The sequence below is a fragment of the Solenopsis invicta genome, chromosome 6, assembly GCF_016802725.1.
Source record: "Solenopsis invicta isolate M01_SB chromosome 6, UNIL_Sinv_3.0, whole genome shotgun sequence".
NCBI classification, from domain to species: domain Eukaryota; kingdom Metazoa; phylum Arthropoda; class Insecta; order Hymenoptera; family Formicidae; genus Solenopsis; species Solenopsis invicta.
In genome coordinates this window covers 4,829,216-4,850,559 of record NC_052669.1, presented here as the reverse complement: position 1 = coordinate 4,850,559, position 21,344 = coordinate 4,829,216, and the positions used below count along the sequence as shown (strand labels likewise).

The window sequence follows — 21,344 nt, the reverse complement described above, 5'->3', positions numbered from 1 at the left end:
TCTGTCACTCGGCACGGATAACAAAGAGAGAAGAATGGACGAAGCGTGGGCGGGCTCAGGGGATAGTGGGATCAGATGTCGGGGTCCGTTTGCTCAACACGAAGCAATATATGTATATATACATATATATATACGATCCGGCAATCTGTACAGAAAGAGAACGTGGACACGAATATAGGTAGGAGAAAAAAGACCGTGTGCACGCAAAAATTGGCTACGCATATATACGTGTATGTCGCTTTGAACATGTAAAAAAATCGTTATGATATAGCGTTAAGAGAGAGAGGAACAGTGGTACCTGAAAAACAGTGACTAGTGCCCAGACGATGTCGTTGAAATGTTTGCGATCACAGCGACACAATGGGTGCCGTGAGACCACCTCGGCACAGGTGCAGGGCCGACTCCGGTCCGCCCACATGCAAAACTTACCCCCGAACAGGTACATCCCTAGGATGCTGCAACCGAGACAATCCGCTGGCCTAAAGTATCCCCGCGATAGAGGTCAACAGTAGGATGAGGTGGGACCGGTGGTTGACGGGAGGTGGGACTTGGTACGATCAGCGTCTCCATTCTCACTGTACTATATATACTTCGTCATTTAAGTAATTAATTACGCAGGAAGTATAGCAGATTAACTTTTATCCGGTCGTAGCGGCCGCTGTTACGTCAGTGACATTTGACTTTGAATATTGTACGAACATTGACGTCATTAACATCGTTAAACCAACATTTTTGCATCAATTGGCAGCTGGCAGCTGACCATGACAAAATTGCTGATATAAAATACATCCGGATAAAAAATAAAATAAAAAATAAAAAAATAAGCGTAAAAGACCACATTGTTTTCTATTTGATTCGTACAAATGATCGTGCAACAGCTCGATTTTAGTTAGCCCTTTGAAGTGTCAGGATAAACGATAAAAATGTTGGTTAAGTAAATCGCTTTTAACCGGTTCAGTCTATAGCTCGTTATTTTTGTGCTTAAATGCTCAAAGTAACGATCTAGGTTTAAAGCTCATATTTTAAAAATACTTTCACAAAGAGAAATGTCTATTTTTAACTCTTATTGTGTATATGTGTGTGTGTGTGTGTGCGATGCAAGACTTTTTCGATTTTTCCATTCATCGTGCCAATAGATATATATTACAGATATAAATATCCGACTTTAATACTTTTATATCTCGTGATAAACCATATTATATAGCATAAAAATTTTTAAGTAACATTAAACCAAATAGAGTTATACATATACCGCATTAATATATCTAAAGAATTAAATTGATCACAGAAACATTTCTCCTCAAATTACAAATTTTATATCCGCCGTTGAAAGCGCATGATTTGTAATTTTTGAGGAATATTAATATTTCTCAAACTGTTTTTCTTGCACCAGGAAATTATTAACCGATCTTATATAAAATTGATTTTAACACATTCAGCTTTTGGAGAACGGAGACGTTGCGTATCGATAAGGGATTAAGCATTTGTGTTGGACAAAACAGCGAAAACGACTGTCAGTCGAAGCTCGTACAGTCACATTCTGCAAGTTCGGCGTGTCAGTATATATATATAAATATATGTATCTTGTATATTTGCAACAGGCGAATGCGTGTAAAGTAGGTATACATTTATGGATTGTGGGCGGATCGTATCGACTGTGTGCGGTTGTATACGGGCTTTATACGACGGGACGGAGAAAGGAACAAAAACCAAAATTCAAGAAATTATAGTATCTTTTTATCAAAGAAAAATAATTGCAAAATTCATTAAAACACATTTCAAGTTCTCCCTGAGATTATCCGAGGAGGCGTCACTGTACAATAAATTAGACATTTCATATGTGTTCGCGTATGTCATATAATCTCTCGATATAATGCAAGCACATTAATTGTTTAATGTTCCACACGAGCAATCAATAATGCTAATTTTAGGACGCGCGTTGGAATAATAATTGACTTTAACGCGTTGTGACGTCTGGCCCACGGAAGTCATAACAAACACAGTTATTCGCGCGCGTCCGCAAAAGAATTATCTGTCAAAGCCTGTCAGTTGTATTACGTCCGTTGATATTTCTTGCGAATTTCGTTTCGTTGACGTTGAAGGAAAGTCGGGGGCGCCGAACGCGGGCAAATCTGACGAGAGCTTTAAATCAACGCCCCGGTCGACAGATATCCGCACACACTTTACGGATGTAAACTGGCGTGAAAATAAACGGGCCGGAAAGAGAGCTCCGGGAACGCGGTCGCGAAGAGAAGAGAATAGTGGAGGAGACAAGGCACCTGCCGTTGCAGAATGTCACGGCGAACGTTTGCGAGAGTGGGGACAAAGGGATAATTGCCACAAGCGTAAATATATAATTCTCTAATACGCAAATACGATATAATATGTATTACGGCGAACGTTTCAGCGAGTATTTACAAAAGATACGTACGCACAAAGCTATCGAGACTGCTGTTGTTAATATATTACGATATTACGTGCCTTACGCGAACTATCTGGCTTGTATCTCTAAAATTATATAAAAATATAAATCGTGTCTTTCTCTACTACAACTAAAAAAGTACTAGTTGGTAGCCCCTCGGACTACTATGTATAATAACCTAATAACCTGGTAACTTAGACTACCAAAACTGGATCAAATCTGATCCAGCTTCTAGAAAGCATTCCCTTTCGGAATATGTACATATTTATTAGTAAAAAAATATGTAGTAACAATTTTAAATAAGAGCGTTTACTTTTAAATAGATGCAGAATACGTGCGCTATAACATAAGGGTAAACGAGAGTAAAAGCTGTTCCAGTTATTCGGCCTTCTCCGAAATCTATGTGTTGAGCCTTACTTAGCCCGTACATTGGTTTATTAAAAGGTTTATTACCGAAGGTAAAAGCGCGTTCTGTTCGTGTTATTCGTGTGCGAGTTGGACGCGAGGTCTCGTCTCGGGTCCTCGGGTGTTCAATTATGAGGGACTTGCTGACGCGGCGATTCTCCTGTCGGGTCGAGTCGATATTTCACGCACGCATTGTACAACCCGGGTACGAAGTTCTTTTTGCGCTCGAGTCGTCGTGGGCGTTTAAGAGAGAAAGTGACAGAAAAGTTACGGATAGAACAAGTAAGAGAAGAAGAGAAAGAAGAGAAAGGTAGGATAGTACGAAGAGAAGTGTAATGTCGTAAGTGGTGAGGTGAAGTATAGTGAAGTATAGTGAAGTACAGTGAAGTATAGTAAAGTATAGGGAGAAACAGAGAGAAATAAGCGTGTGGCAGATAGTTCATTGTGCTACACTGTTAAAAATGTGTGACGTGATATCGTGGCATTGTTTCACGTACGTTCAGAGTGCGTAATTATCGTTGGTGAAGTGTGTGAAGGAGTATACGGACGCCGAGACGCAAAGTTTGCTAACTCGGCGCGATCTCGCTTCCAATTCTGCAGAGAATCAGAGAACGCGGCGGCTCGCGCTCTACTTGGTTGGTGTCGCCGCGATGTCACGAGAACCGACGCACAAAAGATCGGTCGCCGCTGGTCGCGGCGCTTTCTTTTTAGCAGTGTAACTGACAGAAATCTGTAGTGAGGTACATGAATGTCGATCTTCGTGAGGAGACGTGATGTGCAGCGAGGTGTGATATATATATATATATACGCGTGGTACATCAAGACGACAGCAACAATAACGGCAATTGCGATCAAATGCCTAAGAAGACACATCGCATGCAAAGCAATTTGCGCAACGCGCGCGTTGCACCAACGTGTAACCAGGCAAGAGTCTCATTTCCGTCGACATATTGGCAGTCCAGGCCAGGACAAAGAGCCAATCCTGGGATCGCCGTGTAATCCTAGAACGGCCATTTACCGTGTCATTTAGGCAGGATATGGCGTGTCCGGGCGATCCTAGGCTGGAAAACAATACAAGCGTGTCCAGACGGTGACGACTTGTCGTCTGGATGACTGTATCATGTCTTTCGAACATTTTTGTAATTTCAATGCATTCATTTAAACATTTCTGTTATTTGCATTGTTGCTTCTCGTTTGGATAAGCATAATTTATTGTCCACTGACTATACCACGGAAACGATCAACCGAATTTTTCGCGTAGTGTTGTATTAGAATCCTACTAGATCGAGTTTGATTCTGTCGTTTTCATTGTTCGAAATCGCTTTGAGACTCTATCCGTGAAGTTTCTACATCAGCTTTCGGTGTTTCCTACGGCATTAAAGATTCCGATACGGCGCAACACATAACTAAATCATCTACTCTGATAACATCAATATAACATCGATATAAAAGTAATGTCAAACATCGCCGACACAGGGATAAGCGAAGGAATATGCGAAGCGTCTAAGCAGAGTTTTTTCAATGCTTGAACGAAAATGTTTGCCTTCTCACAAAAGTCTTCGAGTTTCTAAAAGCACGGTTAATCATACTAATTTATCAATGCATCAAATATTATTATTTTCTCTTATCTATCTTTTTATATCTGAAAACCGTGTCTATTTCGATAATTACTCTTTGAAACATTCGTAAGATGCAGGCGATTTCGCTCGTCATTACAAACACACAGAGAGAACAAACGCATGCGAAAGCATGCCAGAAGGGAGCCAGCTCGACGTGCTCGCAGAAGACGTGGCAGGAGGCAGCGTATTAACGCGCGCGTGTTATGCTTGTGAAGCGACGAATAAACGCAAAATGAAAAAGCACCGGGATTATCGCAGGCAATCGTATGCAACGTTTGATAATCCACACCGGATAATCCGCATGCCCCATCTGTGAGTTCCCAGCACTAGTCAGGCTTTTTCTCCTTATCTCCTTTCTGAATGTATTCGTCACAAAAAGGTACGATATGGAAGATCTGAAGAATAATCTCTCGGAGGAAAAAAAACACTTATATAATACTTCGTTAAGTCTCTATTACTTCTATAAAGTCGGTAGCCTCCTCCTGCCTTTCCCCCCTTCCCCACCCATCGAAGAAGTGATGACGACATGCTGGAAAGCGCTTATCTCCCAATATACGTTACCTGAGATCTCAGAAATCATATAAAGTGCAGGCGGACGCACGTTGCGAGTGATCGCACGACTTTAACTTGTCGGAAAACCAAAAAACGTGACAGTACGTATGTATACTTAGCGTATATATATATATGTAGATGCGGTGTAGTACAACGTTAATATATATGCACGAATAAATATATATATATAAGTAATATACACTATATAGAGAAGTCAAAAATGGCCTCGAGAAGATACGTGAAAAAGTATCTTTTTTCTTTCTTTTTTTTTGGTAGGTACCTGAAACACCGTCACAATAGCCCAGAGTAACGAGTCAAAGTTTTTCCTATCACACTCGACGTCAGAGCTGCCTTTCATCGTTTCACAGAATTTGCAACCAAACAGGTTCATCCCGAGAATACTACAACACAACGAAACGTGCAATGTACTTCCTTATCCATATATATATGTATATATATATACGTAAACTGAGATAAAATGACAAAGAATGATAAAGAGAGAATGAAGAGAAAGAGAGAGACAAGGAAGGCTAAAGCTCGATTAAAACAGAATCGCGATTTATAAAGCATGACTCGGCCAAGTAACGGATCATCGAAATGCGTATATACAAGATGTTCTAAAACCATCGGACGTCCTTTCAACTATAAATTCGATGATAAAAGTAAATGGAATTTTTTATAGAGAAAACTTTTTAAGAAAATATCACGGGCTTTTAACTTCAAACATTAATTATCTCTTGAGAGAGAAAAAAAGAGAAAGAGAAAGAGAAAGAGAGAGAGAGAGAAGAGATATTAAATTAGAAATCTATTTGAATAAAGTTTGTTTAACAGGATCAATTAATTCGCAGAAGCTCCGCTTAAAAAAAAACATTCAATGGCGAATTTATCTACGATTGAATGAATATCCGGTAGTTTTACGACACTTCGTATACATCGTATGTCTCGTAATACGACGAAAGTGCAGAATTGATCGAGCGACATCCTTTCGCGATCTTTACGTCGTAAAATATAATGTTCATGGGCACATGGCGTATCTCATAAAAGAAAATGTGTGTCTGCTGATGATATCCCGATCTTTAGAAGCACCCGCGAAAGCTCGATTTTGACATGAACTTCCGTCGTCCGTCGTAATCTGAAACCTTGGCCGAGTAAGTTGGGATCTCGTGCGATCCAGATGCGAGTACATCGAGAGTACTTCGTTATTTAGCGCACTTTGATCGGTCAAGAAAGGAAAAATTTCTCTAAAGCGGATCTGTCGGAAACTTCATTCGCGGCTTGCGACTAAAGAAAGATGCAAACACCTAGAGATAGCCGTCGAAGAAGATGTACTACGGATCCGCGCGCAGAGACGTACCCGCGAACATTTGCATAGTTTCGTAAAACTTTATATTCACTTCCGAAAGTTCACTTTATCTTGAAGAGAGTTTCGGAGAAAGATCTTCCGGATTTGCATCAACGAAATGTCTGACGTTACCGAATGCTTCTCCTCGCTTTTTTTCTTCATTGATTCCCCGAAGGATTCGCATATAAATTACACTTTATACGTGACTAAATATTAGTTTTCGATTCCATTTTATCCAAGATATATACTTGAAAGTACTCTTACTGAATTATTGAAAATAATTCAATTTTTATTTTAAGTATTTTATTATAAGATTATTAAAAGCACTAATTCAATGACGAAATTTCTACGTTCTACTTTTAACATTTAATTAATTATTAAAGCTGTCCGAGCATAAAGCAAAGTTTTCAATATTTGCGCCTACGTGTCTGCGGCAGATATTGGGCAATCAGTTGCAGTATCGAGATCGCAATAGCGAGGGCTGCGGCTGCGGTGAACGGCAGATCGGCTATCGAACGGTCGTAAAACGCGTCGTAAACGCACGGATGTATATAGCGGGAGGTCCTACGCAGCATGACGAGATATATATATGTATATATGAAATTCTGCAAAAGGGTGGGGGGTATATGTTGAACATTCGCAAGCTCTTCTAATATCGAGGGCCACACCGAGGCGCACGCATTTAATATAGGCGCTCAGAGTAGCAAGAAAGAACGACAGCGGGAAAGATTCACGTGTATATATGAATATAAATCAAGAGTATGATGATAATAAATATATATATATATACATATAGCCTTTCATACTCGTCGCTAAGACGTCCAGCAGAAAAGCATCACATGCACACATGTAAATATATATTCCATATACGTATATATATATTTATATATAGATATATCTTCTAGGTAAACGTCGAAAGTACGTTTGATGCCTCAAGCCATAAAGGAGGGGCCGGCAGCAAACCGGCACCCCCCTCGTAATAGATCGTGCCAACAAATACCATCGTCATTACCATTAACAACGTTAGAAAATATGCCGCTCAAAGAAACGCTAGGAGACGCGAGAACACGGGACAACTGCTGGTAAAACTTGAAAACTTCTATATATATATATATGATATGCATTAACTGATGGCGGCTCAAACACCGCGCGGAAACAAAGTAAAAGCGAATAAAGTAGAAGAGAAAGGTATGAACGGAAGACAGTCACCTAATGTAGGCCTCGGCTCGAAGAGTAGCGGCGCGCGATTTGCTCCTGAAGCTCGAAAGCTCGTAGAAGCGAGCAAGAAGCTTTTTTCGAAATATCGAAGCGTCGACGACATTATTATTAGCTTTGTTAGTGTTGTATGATTAAAGGCACATAATTAAATTTAAAGTGATGCTCAATGAATAATTAATCAGGAAAAAAAAACATGCAAAGATAGATACTTTTTACTTCGAGAATTATATAATTATTATATATTTTTTAATACATGTGCAGTGTTTCAAATAAAAATAATAATAATACTTTCCAATATTTAGAATTTTTTTAGATTATTCTTGTGTTTTAAAAGACATTTTTAAAAATAATTTTTTTTAATTGGAATATCTTTTTGATCCTCAAAAAGCATGTAGGTCACAAAAAGATATTATATTTTTATATTCAAAGCTGCCGCAAGGAGTATGGATAAAATTTGATTATTAAACATAACTTTTCGCCAGGAGCAATATGAATATGGTATTATTATGAAACATGTATAGCCCATCGAGCTTCTATCGTGACATTCTTGTAAGCCAGATATATTTTATATTGTTTTAGGATCAATGGCCGTTGCTGTCATCGACGCTTCATATTTCAAAGCTCTTACCCAATTCGTTTGACAGTACCTATCGGCAGTTTCGTAACTTAGATCTGCCTTGCCAGACATGCAAACGTTACTAGGCTGATGAGATGATACTTAGAACAGGAAGACGCGATAGCGCCCTGTAATCCGAGTAAACGCGACGCGTACGTTCGGTCAGGCGGTTTCCTCGCGGTCGAACTCATCGAATTAATCTCATCGGCGATGATACCGGTTCGCGAAGTGGATCACACACGCAAGAAAAAAAGAGAAAAGAAACAGAGAAACGGAAACGGAGAGAAGATCCGGCGACGCGGGCTCGAAGCCCGAAGTTTCCGGCGGTGTCGCTGACACGAACGAAGATAAGACGGCGACTTACCTGAATATAAAGATGAAAAGTACTAAAAGAGAAAAGAATACGGCAACGTTATCCATGGTGCGCAGCATCACGAAGAGCTGGCGTCGCAGATTGGGCAGGAATCGCACCAGCTTCAGGATCCTGAGGAGGCGGAAGGTACGCAAAACACTCAGACCGGAACTGCCACTGCGTTCCTCCATGAATGACTGGCAGAGCTCGACGACGCTGTAAACGCGTTGCAAAAAGTGCAAGTGTGTTATCGTCTGTTACAGCCCGTTACAGACGATCCGTTCGCGATGATTTTTACGAGATAGTCGCAACGACCCGTTGCATTACGACTTCCTCGTAAATCGAAATGTTATAGTCACGAGATTGAGAAGATTGCGCTGACAGTGCATCGTGTGTGCGCGTATGCATTTTAGAAAATCAATGTTGCACACATGATGTTTATTTGATATTATCGTTTACACAAGCTGTCATTTTGTTCCTTATACAATAAAAAAATGTATAAAGAAAGTTATGAGAAAAAAAGAACCCTAACAGCACATGACATCTAATGAATATTGTGATATCGTATAAATATACGTACAATATTATGATATTGTACGAATATTCGTACGATATCTAGGATATTATAGAATGTTCATACGATATCTTGTGCTGTTAGGGAAAGTTAACAGAATCTTACCTCAAAATGACGACGATGCCATCGAAAACGTTGAAGCCGTTACTGATATAACCAAACGGACCTTCTGCTATTACCTTAAGCATCATTTCCACTGCGAAGATTGCCGAGAATACGATGTTGCTTATCTCAACAGCTACCGTTAATTGTTCCGGCTGCGTACACATGACATAATTATTAACACAATCGATTATTGGTAATTACACTTGCAAAGTATTATCTTCATTTTTAACTTTGTAAGAACGCGATAATATTTTTTGATTTTAACACTCAGAGTATCACTGAACTCGTAATTTAATAACAAAATACAAAGTGATCACTGAAAAAATTCGAAATGACACCGAAGTAATCAGGTTCGAGGGAAAAATCACCTGATTATGATACTCGATTCCCATGCTCAAGGTGTTGATGAGGATTGCCAGTAGAATACCCTGCTGGAAGTATTTGTGCTCAACAAGTTTCTTGATCCATCGTCTTATGCAACGTAACGTGCAGATACAGCAGCTGCCGGCGCGTCTCAGAAATTGTTTAGGCCGCGAGGACTTTTGCCACTTCTCACCGTCGTCCGGCCATTGATCACCTCCCTGCAGCTCGCAGCAACAGGAACAATTGTCAACGTCGGACGTCAGCCACTGCGTGCGATCTTCCAATGTGATGTGGCGATCTGTTATACCTATGGAACATATTTAGGAGTCATAGATGTTCAAAAACATTTGCGTTTATCAAAACTTATAATATCTTTTAAAAATGTAATATTTTTGTAAAAAGACTTGATCAATTTGACAGCTTTCATTTAAATATCTTTGAAAATTGGACATTACAATAACTTAACGTCAAAAAGATTTTTCAGTAAGAATCCATAATAAGAATCCATCTGGAAACCCTCTCGGTTAACAATAATTCATGAACTTGCTGCTTTCATGATAGATCGTGTTCGCGTATGTACGTCAAATGGACTTGCCTTTCGTGAGGGAATTTAGGAACGAATCGAGCGCTAGCTGACCCGTGGGCAGAGCAGCGCTGAGTGCACCGCTGAGAGCCAACAATTCCTGACACGTCATAGCCTCGTTGCCACCCAGCTCGGCTTGCATCTGCGATGTAACGGTACGCCATACTTAAGAGAAGAGGAAATATCTCCGCACGATTTACAAGTCAACCACGGCAGTTGGAAATTACCTGTGCGTGGTCCGGCAGCGGACTGGACCAAACGTTACCATCGCCCGTCTGTGTCATCTTCTCGCTCGAGCAGACGTTACGTTCGCCCGGTGTCACCGTCAACCCCGGCTGCAACGCATTCCCGACATTATTGCTGCCATGGAGCAGTACCACGTCGCTAAACATTACGCTGCTTCTTCTCCGATAATGCGTACATGGTGGACTCAACAACGTGCTGTTCGTCTAGAAGGCGATAATCAAGCATACGTTACGCGTGTTACACACTACGACAGGCGCTTTCTCTCATGACTGTTCTCAGCCCAAACTTGTAGCATTAAGGGAAGAAACTTTATGCACAAGACCCTTGCCGTACCTAAAGCTCAAAATCACCGTTCTCTTTGTGCAAACGTACTCTATTACCGTCGACGAGAACTTGACGAAATTGCGATAAGACGCAAATGCTAATGTTCCTCTACATGGAAAGCGTATATAATCACTATGAAATACACTACTCGATAAAGCAGAAGATAAATATGTCAGCGAAGAGAATAGCTTAACGAGAACAGCGCTAAACGAATCATTCAAAGATATTCTTGCTTGCCTACAGCTGTCTACTAAGACCAGTCGAGTGTGATATTTCTAGAGAGTAAATGCGCAAGCGGCACAATTGAGACTATTGGAGAGACGAAATAACGCTACAAATCTCCAATAATAAAATCAATAAGTACCTACTGTTCCGTTATTTATCTCATTTAATTGAATTAAATGATTGATTATTTAACCATTATATGTTGGAAAATTATTTTCCGATATTTCATTTACCGAACCTCAATTACGCCGCTCGTCTGTAACGCGTAAAAAAATCTCGTAACGTGTTCTCGCATGCATATCTACGATATTTGTACTTGCCTCGGTCGCGTTTCCCACGACAGCGTTGTCACTTCCGTTACAGGACACGGAGGAAGTGCGGTGAACGCTCAATCTGTAGCCCATGTTCGAGGAAGCTTCCGCCTCGGAAAGCTCGGGGCTGGCTCGAGGCGCAGTGCCCAGGTTTCCACTACCACCGACACTATTGCCGACAGTCGTGGTGGCGGCGATTGCCATCGCTGATTGCGTCGGGGACGTGATCGCGGCGAAATCTGCGACAGATCCGCCGTTAGCACTGGCAGCCTGTTGCTGTTGCTGTTGCTCCGCATATTCTAGCGCGGCGAGAAGCCGCGGACACCTTCCGTGATGCAGTCTTCTATCTGAATGTGTGAATCAACAATTTCGAAAGTTCGAATCGAACTCAGAGCATTAAGTATTTTAAGACATCCATTTCAAAAGTTCCAGATCTAATTTATTTCTTATTCAATATTCGATTTTTCTTAATTTAAAATTACCGCCCGGTACGCGATTCGGTCCAGCAGCGACGTTCGAACGAGACACTTGAGTCTGCTGTTCCTTGAGTAGATTCTGCTCCCGCTTCTGCTGTCTCCTGTACAGCCACAGACGATATCTCTTCATCAGTCTTCGTTTACCCCGTCGCCAGAGATGGGCAATGTATCTGGAAAAAAAAACAAAAAAAAAAACATGAAATTGCCATCGTAAAGCGGGAGCATTGGCGACTCTTCAACGGGCAAATGAGCAACAAGGAGTAATCCAGCTCGCGCGACGGCATCCTCGAGGGGACGTAAAATGATGACGAAAGTACCCACTTGACGATTTCGGCGTAACAAGTTGTAGGCTCCGAGGTATTCGTGGACGAGGCGAGCGTCGAGGTCGAATGGTAACGCGCGCGCTCCAGCCGCATTCTCTCCATTTCCCGCTTTTTCGTTTCCGAGAATTGAGTCGCGATTACGACCAGGCAGAGGTTGATCATGAAGAACGAGCCGATCTGCAAACGCAAGCCCTTTTTAATCCGTGGACTCTTAATTCTTTCATAATATGCCTTCGCGTTTGTTTTCTATTTATATTGTAATCATTATCTTCAGGCTCCTCGTGGATTATAATTTCGTTCTACCAGTTGATCATTAAAGGCGTGACTATTAATAATCGCGGTTGTTATCACTATTTGCGTTGTAAAAGTTATTTATCTTAAAATGGCGACGCATGCTCGTGGAAAACACGCGAATGTGAGAAATAGGCAACACATTATTATTATGTTTACAAATAACGCTCGCCGTGCAATTGAGATAGGAAATGGAACACTTACGACTATCAAGAGAACGAAGTATATCCAGTCCCAGAAGGAGTGGGCGTCTTGCACGTAATACATTATGTCCGTCCATCCTTCCAGACTAATTACCTACAAATCGGGATGATTGCGCTACTCAGCGTTACGACGAAATAGCGACAAACGATGTGTGATAAATTTAATTTATCAAGGAAAATTACGTGAGGTAAATTATTAAAGATATTATTAAAATTTTATGGCTGAATTTTCGTTAAAAATGAGAGAAAACTTATTCAGGGAAGTCATGCTATAATACGAACGCGTTAAGAGGAAATATGTTGTGAAACCTCATACATTTTCATTATATAGAAATACGAAGCCTTCCAGCTAGCACATTACTCACTCGCGATAACATCTTATCGAATGAAAACCAATTCGTCCGCAATATCGTCGATAGCGTAATTTTTCTCTTGGTTCTCTTGGCGAACTAATGTACGCGATCCGCGTTTCCATCGACTTTCGGGCGCCGTAAAAGTTTTTATTTTACTTATAAATGGGAGAAATATTCCGTGCCACATGTACATGTTCGAGAACGTGTATACATGCATACGTAAATTATTCTGAACGAATGTAGGACGAGTAACTAAAGCGCTCACAAGAAATATGGCAACCCAGGCGAGACCGATGTTATCGAACGAAATTGTTCCTTGGAATGGATTGTTGCCCTGGCCCTTGCACTCGGTGTAGTAGTAGTTCCAATTAACGCAGGTATCATTGTTGATGTACGTGACGTTACTGTTTGGCACGGCGGTACTGTTGCACACCAAGTTTCCTGAATGCGAAAAACGCCGTTGCGTTCGATTACGATGATGAAACAATCAGTTACTCGAATGTGCGGTAACGTGGCGAATTCAGAATATTGGGGAGCTCGGATTAAAGGTTTGTCTCAAATATTTGTCATCTCTCGTCAAAGCTTAAAAACGCCTATGAAATATTTTTGAATTTTAAATTTTTCAAGCAAGCCGCACAAGCCACTTTTAATCTCACGATTCTACATGGGCTACGTGTTAGAGAGAGAGAGAGAGAGAGAGAGAGAGAGAGAGAAAGAGAGAGAGAATTAAATTCAATGGAATTACGCGCACGAATTTTAAATTAAATTATATTCTGTAAATTTATTCAAACTTTATTTGGCAGAGGATTTACTTACCTATTTTGAGAGGCGGCAGATTACTGCAGGAGTGCATCCCGCTGTCATCGGGACGCGAACAAATGTAATCCTGACCCTGATACTCGAAAAACTTCTCCAGATCGCTGGAAAACCAACGAGCGACGATTAAAAATTTATCGCATACCAATATTCACGTAGATTCTTAAGTTTAAAGACTTGCGTACATATGCTTTATTATGCACGGATGCACTCTTCGCATGCTTCGCTTATGCGTACATTGTATGTAGATATGCAGAGCGTGTTTAATATAATATATAGTATATATAGCGTAAACGTATATAGAACGAATCACTAGAAACTGTCGTCTAAAATAATTTCTTATGCGTTATTTTAAAAAAAGGGAAACCTAAAGAATGACTTATCAATCAATTTCGTCTGTGGTGAGCCTTGAATTAGTTAAAAGTATCACAACAACTTTGACAAAGAATAAATTGAATGGTATAGCACGATTTAAGATACTTTGAACTTTTATTACAAAAATACCCTAGTTTGTCTGAAGAAAGAAATTGCACATTATGGAATGTAATAAGAAGCTATTTTAGATGATTGTTTTTTCATAATTCGTTCCATATATTTTTTCAAATATTCATGATATATATATATATAATATTCAGAGGGTCGCGGAATTACCGGAGGAGCTTCCAGTGTGGCTTTTTGTGTAAATGGGAACCTAACCGAAAATATGTAAATGTAATCGAGCGGAGTAGGTTCCCGTGCTATATAGGTTCCAAAGGATGTGTATATGCATACGAATGAAATGCTAACCGTAAACAACCTACGCCGCGCAAATCATTGTCAGCGTAACACGACTGTAGCATTCGCGAAACTGATCGATACAACGCTTAACGCGGTATTCGCATCGAGATTGCTTCGAATAAAGCGCGTGCAGCTCGGGAAATCGGGCGCGCTTTCCATCGGCCTTGTCGTGCTTACACTTTCGACCCTGTTTGTATCACTGGTCGACAGCTCGTCCGATGATTCTCGGACACATTATATAGTATAGTATACGTACACGTATATAAAGATGCTGATGTACAACGTACGTGCGCAACGATTGAGAGAAATATAGGCAAATGTAGATATACGTATACCGACACGAATTTGCGTGCACGTGGCTGGTATCGCGCCGAAAATAATCGGCGAAAAAAGAAATTGACAAAAAATTGACGATTAACACCTTTGTCGCGAAATAACATATCGGTAATACCAAAATGTCGAAAATGAATTTCTAGTTCATTTTTAGCTTCGAAGATTGCGAGTTACGCCGTTGTCGTGGCACGTGAACAAAACCTTTCTCCTGAAGAAGCTCATAGAATATTGAGCTTAACATCCGACAGACGGTCGCAATTTAAATCAAATGTAGTTTAATAAAGGAAGGTCGCTAATACTGACATAGATCTCCAAAGCGACACAAGAACTCCAAGTGACTCTCTTATTTGTCGGAAACTACTCTCTAAATTGGAATCAGTATATTATTCACTGAAAGACAGTGAATAGACTGTTTTCATTCAGTGATATATGCACTGTTTTTCAATGATAATATACTGATTCGGTCAGTCAGAGTACCCCCTTCTTAACTAGAATCACTGAAAAATAATGAATAGTAAGTAGTGACCACAGTTATAAGTACAGCACTGCAAATCAGTAAGACTCCCCTGATTCAGATTTACAGAGTAAACATTGCACCATATTATTAATATTGAAAAGCATGATTTGCTTAGATAATTAAAAAAAAAAAAACCCATAGTTCATACATTTATTATATACTTTTTTCTATATAAGATCTGAGGAAAAAAAATGAACAATTTTCTTTTGCAAATGGCACAGTTCAAACAAAGAGTATAATGAGTATATTGGTAGTATTAGATTATTGTTCAATATTGAGTATATTCAGTTCAAATATTGAGGGCATCGATGGTATTAGATTATTTTACATATTTGTGGCTTCCTAAAACTGTTTTGTTTGCATGTTTCTCTTTCATATTTTCCTCGCGAAGTGATTTGAAACATAAAATTTGCGGAGGAGATTGAAAACACGTGCTTCCGCAACCCGAGGGCAACAAAAAAGCTTGTTATTCCTATCCTGCAAAACACCACAATTAAGATATGTGTATATATCGAAAAAAAAAAAACATTGATCCTTCAACTGTATATTACGTCTGAAACATGTATAGTGAAGAGTTTGGTACAAAGTAACATTTGCTTCTAATTGTATAATAAAACCAGTAAATCTGCTGTATAAATCCGGATAAGTGAAATCTTACTGATTTACAGTATTATACTTATAACTGTGATAATCAGTAATTATTCACTGTCTCTCAGCGATTCCGCTTAAGAGGGAGGTACTCTTACTAATCAATGTATTATCACTGAAAGACAGTGAATATATTAATATATCACTGATTGATATATCACTAATTGATATATCACTAATAGTCATCACTGATAGTCATAAAGATACCACTGAAATCAGGCTATGTTCACTGTCTTTCAGTGAATAATACTATTCTGAATTAGAGAGTGGTTCCAGGTTATCTTATAATTAGCTTCTTCACATCTGAATTCTGTCATTACTGCCTGCTATATCAGTTTCAGAAATTAATTTTTCAGATTAATTAGAAATTAGTTATGTTACAAAAATATTAATTATTGCAAAGAGTAATACGAAACAATATTATAAAAACTGCTATATCATCTAATGACACTTTCTAGTTTGTATTTATGCTTTCAAAGTTTTATTGTGAGCTTTTGTTTAAAAAATATAATCTAAAAGCAAAGTAATATGTAAGTATTGGTAACCTTTCTCTATCAATAGTAAAATAATAAATAATTACTTGATATTATATTACTAAATAAATAATTACTTGATATTATATTTTTTTTAGGTATAAAGGTACAAAGAATCAGAAAATAAAATACTGATGACATTCTGTCTCTTATGCGCGGATTAATACGTTCACGTAATCTTGAACGTGAAATATGAGCAAATATGTGTTGTCTCAAGTCTGACGGATAATTCATTTTATGCTATGCCCTTTAGGATCGGAAGATACTGTGCCATCTTTCTCCAAGCTTGATTATACTCCTCTATCGCGATATAGCATCTTTTATTCTGGATTCTCAGACATGCTCGTGATTGATAATCCCGTTAGACTCAGATGATTGATCTCACTTCTTTATTTCATTTTGTATTGATATTCTCAAGATTATTCTTTTACAACGGCATTATGCTGAAATATCATATTTCTTGATATTCATCGAGAATGAATAGTCATAATTATAATAAAATTCATTTGAACCGAAGAGAAAAAAAAATGGAACGATAAAGAAATATTGCATTACGAGGTGTTATACTTACTAAAATAATGCGACACAATTTTACGTTATTCAAACACACGCTATGTATGCTTAATTAGCAGTGTGCACGTGATCGCCTGTGCTCTCCTTAATTTGCGTGCCTTTAACGCGGCATAGGCGTGTGCTTCACATTTGTGCTCGCTGTGCTGATCGTGCCCATCGTTCTAGATCCTCTCGTATATTATATACTTATAAGGTGACCAGATGTTCTACTTTTGAACAATATATTAATCCCCATAATGTATTGCTTTGTCGCGACTCTCGTAAACTTTTACTATTGCGATAAACTTTTACTATTCCTGTCCCTCTATCTTTCCGTATCTCAATACGAAATCAATTTAACTTGAAAATGATTATAAAATATGATTCTCCAAAAGATGTTTAAAGCATCGTAAAAAATGTCGCACGAAAAAGAATGATTTTAATTATATTTAATATATTCAATCTTAATTTTTATATTTATGACAATACGTACTTGATCGTGATTACAAAAATCTGGTCGCCTTGTACATCCGCGAGCGCATTTTGGCAGCGAACTCTGCGCGATTAGCGATGGCTTCTCAATGTTCTCAAGTAAAGCAAGCAGATATATAATAATTTATAAGATAAAATTTTCTCAAGTACGTTTATAGCTGTATTCTTTTTCAAACGTGTGTTACTTGGACATAAAGCCAAATACGTTGCACATAAAGCCAAATACGTTGCAATACTGATTTGATACTTTGCTCGAATTCCGATATCATTCGCAAGATAGGTGGCATTTCAGGAATACTTTTGGCTCGCGTGCTTTGAAAATTACGAGTTGATGTTGATACCGCTTTCCAGGGCCATCGCTATCCGCGAGGCTCCAGCGCTGCGCTACCAGCGCGCGGGAACGGCAGTAACGCCGGTGCAGAAGTCGATAAACGTTCGAAAATAGCTGCTACGTATACCGGAATAGACCGCGCGAGCACCGCGCGTTTAATTAGCTCTCTCTCTCTGAGCTTGGGCTTGGAGCTTTATGGAACCTACTTCTCTTGCCGCGCTATCGCGCCACGCGAGTTCGGAATTAAAGCGACTCCAGGGCACTGTGCACCCGGGCGCGCAAGTATGCATCTAGGACGGCGGGTCTCGACGTGTGCGACCAAGTTTCCTGTTCCTTAAACACTTCGTAATCGTATCCGAACGGGAACAGAACGTCCCACAAAACGTGCGACGTGAAAGTCTAGAGCTCGTCTCGTTTCATGATCGTTTACAACGTCACTGATACTCAGAGTGTTCGCGATACCGTGTTCATGCCCTTCGTAATGAGGTCCTTGGGGAAGCATCGATCCTTCCTTAAAATGTCGAAGCTCCGATCTCTCGTATTAAAGAATTAGAGACGAGAAACTTGCCATTTCAAGGAAACGTTAACTTCAAATGTATCAAATATTTCGTTAATTAGTTCACGGATCGCGAAGTTTGGGACGCTCTGTACGTAACGGAAGGATACGCTATCGTGAAAGCGGTGCGATGTAGTGAAACCACAGAGATCATCGATGCCACACAGACGCACGTACACACACAGTTGCTTAAACGATAGTTCACATATGCAGAAAGCATCGTTAACGCTTACCGATTAGACACACGTAGAGGGAGGATAAAATAGAGAGGCAGAAAGTGAAGGGGTCAGTGAGAGTGAGAATGTGAGGGCGCGCGGGCCACGAAAATGGTCCAGAGTAAAGAAGAGGAAGAACATCGACTCGTGCATCGAGCTAGTCGAAGAGATTTCGAAGTGTCGGAGTACAGTAATCTTGTGGAGAAACGTGGAGTTTCCGGGTCGCCCACAAATTACGGATCCCCTCCTCCATCATCGGCGTATTCCCGCTTTTCGAGCCGCGCACCACGCGATTTATGTACAAAGTGTGTATCGAGAGGTGAACTTTAGAGTGCTAGAACGGTTAAGTGTGGAGACGGTGAAATAGCCCGGACATTTAAAATGCTATCTCGAAGTTTCGGAGGGTTGGTCTCTTCTCTCGCTCTCGGGGATCTCGGAACCATCATCTCCTTGATTGGCAGCCAGTATACGAAATAGTTTAGTAGTACGAAAAAGTCATCGTCGGTCGAGTCGACATGCTCTATGTGAGTACATACTACGATACAGTCGCATACTGGTAGAATGGTGAAGAGAGAAGTTATAAAAGTGGGAGAGACTGAGGGAGAAATATAGAAAGAGAGAGAGAGAGAGAGAGAGAGAGAGAGAGAGAGAGAGAGAGAGAGAGAGAGAGAGAGAGAGAGAGAAAAGTGAGAAAAAGAGAGAAATAATATAGACATATTCACATCACGTATGGTTGCATGTATATACATATATGTACATTTGGATGCCACGTGTATGTATACTCTGTGAGTTCATCGATATGTATTATTGAGAGAGAGAGAGAGATAGAGATAGAGATAGAGAAAGATATATATGTATGTACAGCACATTGTTCTCTACTAGAGCTTACTAAATGCGTGATCGAACCGAGTACTCGTCCGAGAGTAACCTGCAACAGCGAAACAATAGCCTGTCACTGCCTCCCTAGGGTCATGTACTTATATGTCTAGGTTTTTTTTTTTAGTCACGAGGAGCAGAAGAGGGAGAAAGAAAGAAAAAGAAAGAGGGAGGAGAGTGTAGAAGAGCGTCTTAGATCGCCTAACGTGATATACTCCTGTAAAGCAAAAGTTCAGGAAGTAGAACATACTGATCCATCCAGGGCTTTTCACGAACTTCTCGTGGTCCCTTTCGCCACCGATGATATCTATCTCATCTAGAACGCGCCAGCAATCTCAAATCGATATCCGTATATCTGACAGAAAGGTCGCTGTAAGTGTCATGCTTTTAAAATTATTTTCCCTTTGAAAAAGTTTTATATGTTAGAAACGCGATAGGGCAAGATCCATGATTGTCGCGTAATAAATAATTCATGTAACGAAAAAAGAAACGTAAAGAGAGATTGCCTTTTTTTGTACTGTTAATAAAATATCATATAAACACAGATCATAAATATTTAAATAAATATAATTTGTACAAAAAAAAGTTATTTAGGAAAGTAGCTTGAAATTTTTAAAATTCGACAGTTACAGATTTGCCTTTATGTCAAGACTTTATTTAGCTATTCATAAGCTTTCAAATAAGTTATTAATAATAAAAAATGATACTATTTAAACAAACTAATTATTTTGGTTTTCTTCAATTTTTAAACAGACGGCTTATGTACAATGCAAAAACGAAATAAATATTCTCACAAAAAAGACTAATATTTAAAAAATATAAGAAAAAAAATGTATTCTTCGTGATACTTTCTATTCTTTCTAAAAAAATGTAATATTACATAAACAAGCTTTAAGAATGTTTAATTATCTACTTTCGTTAATTTGCGTCTATCTCAAGTTCGAGACAATGACATTTTATGTGTAATTTCGTGATAAGCCGAGCGGAGTGAGCATGAGTTACGAAGTTTGCACTGTATTCTGAGCAAATATCGATCGTCTGGTGGAAGCGGATCGAGCGCAAAGTATTGGCGCAGAGAAGAACTGGCGAAAGACAGAGAGCGAAGGAAGAAAAGAGCGGAGCGTTAAATTTACAGTAAGAAAAACTCGGCAAGCGATGCTTTGTGACAACTGGAGCTACTCGCCATGCAATCTGGATATATTAGATTATAGTTGGACTCCGCGCGAACGAATCACGCGACCAGGTATCGTTTAATCGATGCCGAATCGCGTGCACGTATGCGGCTGGTTCGCCGCGCTCTTTTACTATCCCATTCGCAGACGCAAGTCCCATAACTAAAATTCCCGAAGAAATCCGCATCGTCTCAGGCGACGAAAACAAATTGCAGGCGTGTCAAATAGAAATAGTCTATCTAAGCAAAAAGTGTCGAGCAAAAAATTGCGTACGCAGAGAAATAGATTTTCTTATGCAATAGCATGCTTTAGACACGGTAAACGCAAATGCCTGGTGGATATAAAATAAAATATGACGATATAAAAATGAGAATTATTCCTCTAGATTAGTCTAGCTTTTTTTTTATACGTAGGGCTATAACGTTTACTGTATTTCAACGCATGTTATTGCAAAAGTTCTCAAAATAGAATTTTTATACAAAAGTGAAAGTGTTTCGAATAAGATAAATACTGGTCTTGGCTAAATCCACCATTTTGACGATTAGCCTTAGATGAAAATTGCTAAAATCGAGAGACCGTTTTGCGTTGAGCGTGCTGCTTTACCATTTACCGTGTTCAAAATA

General features: G+C 39.5%; 1 protein-coding gene across 5 annotated transcripts in view; it reads right to left on the bottom strand.

The window, feature by feature from the left end:
* The window catches only part of LOC105193918 (voltage-dependent T-type calcium channel subunit alpha-1G), a 50,809-nt gene that overhangs the window by 12,467 nt on the left and 16,998 nt on the right, over positions 1–21,344 (bottom strand). The window contains exons 6-18 of one of the 5 annotated variants that reach the window (XM_039451168.1): positions 19,563–19,601; positions 13,720–13,823; positions 13,169–13,344; positions 12,552–12,644; positions 12,055–12,233; positions 11,740–11,903; positions 11,267–11,604; positions 10,379–10,600; positions 10,164–10,293; positions 9,574–9,875; positions 9,206–9,357; positions 8,539–8,742; positions 5,279–5,399 (exon numbers count right to left, since the gene is read on the bottom strand). In XM_039451168.1, the coding sequence (XP_039307102.1) occupies positions 5,279–5,399; positions 8,539–8,742; positions 9,206–9,357; positions 9,574–9,875; positions 10,164–10,293; positions 10,379–10,600; positions 11,267–11,604; positions 11,740–11,903; positions 12,055–12,233; positions 12,552–12,644; positions 13,169–13,344; positions 13,720–13,823; positions 19,563–19,601 (2,224 nt within the window). Of the gene's footprint in view, positions 1–298; positions 456–5,278; positions 5,400–8,538; positions 8,743–9,205; positions 9,358–9,573; positions 9,876–10,163; positions 10,294–10,378; positions 10,601–11,266; positions 11,605–11,739; positions 11,904–12,054; positions 12,234–12,551; positions 12,645–13,168; positions 13,345–13,719; positions 13,824–19,562; positions 19,602–21,344 lie in introns of all 5 variants that reach the window. The other 4 variants (XM_026130737.2, XM_039451170.1, XM_039451171.1 and 1 more) reach the window with 4 other exon arrangements.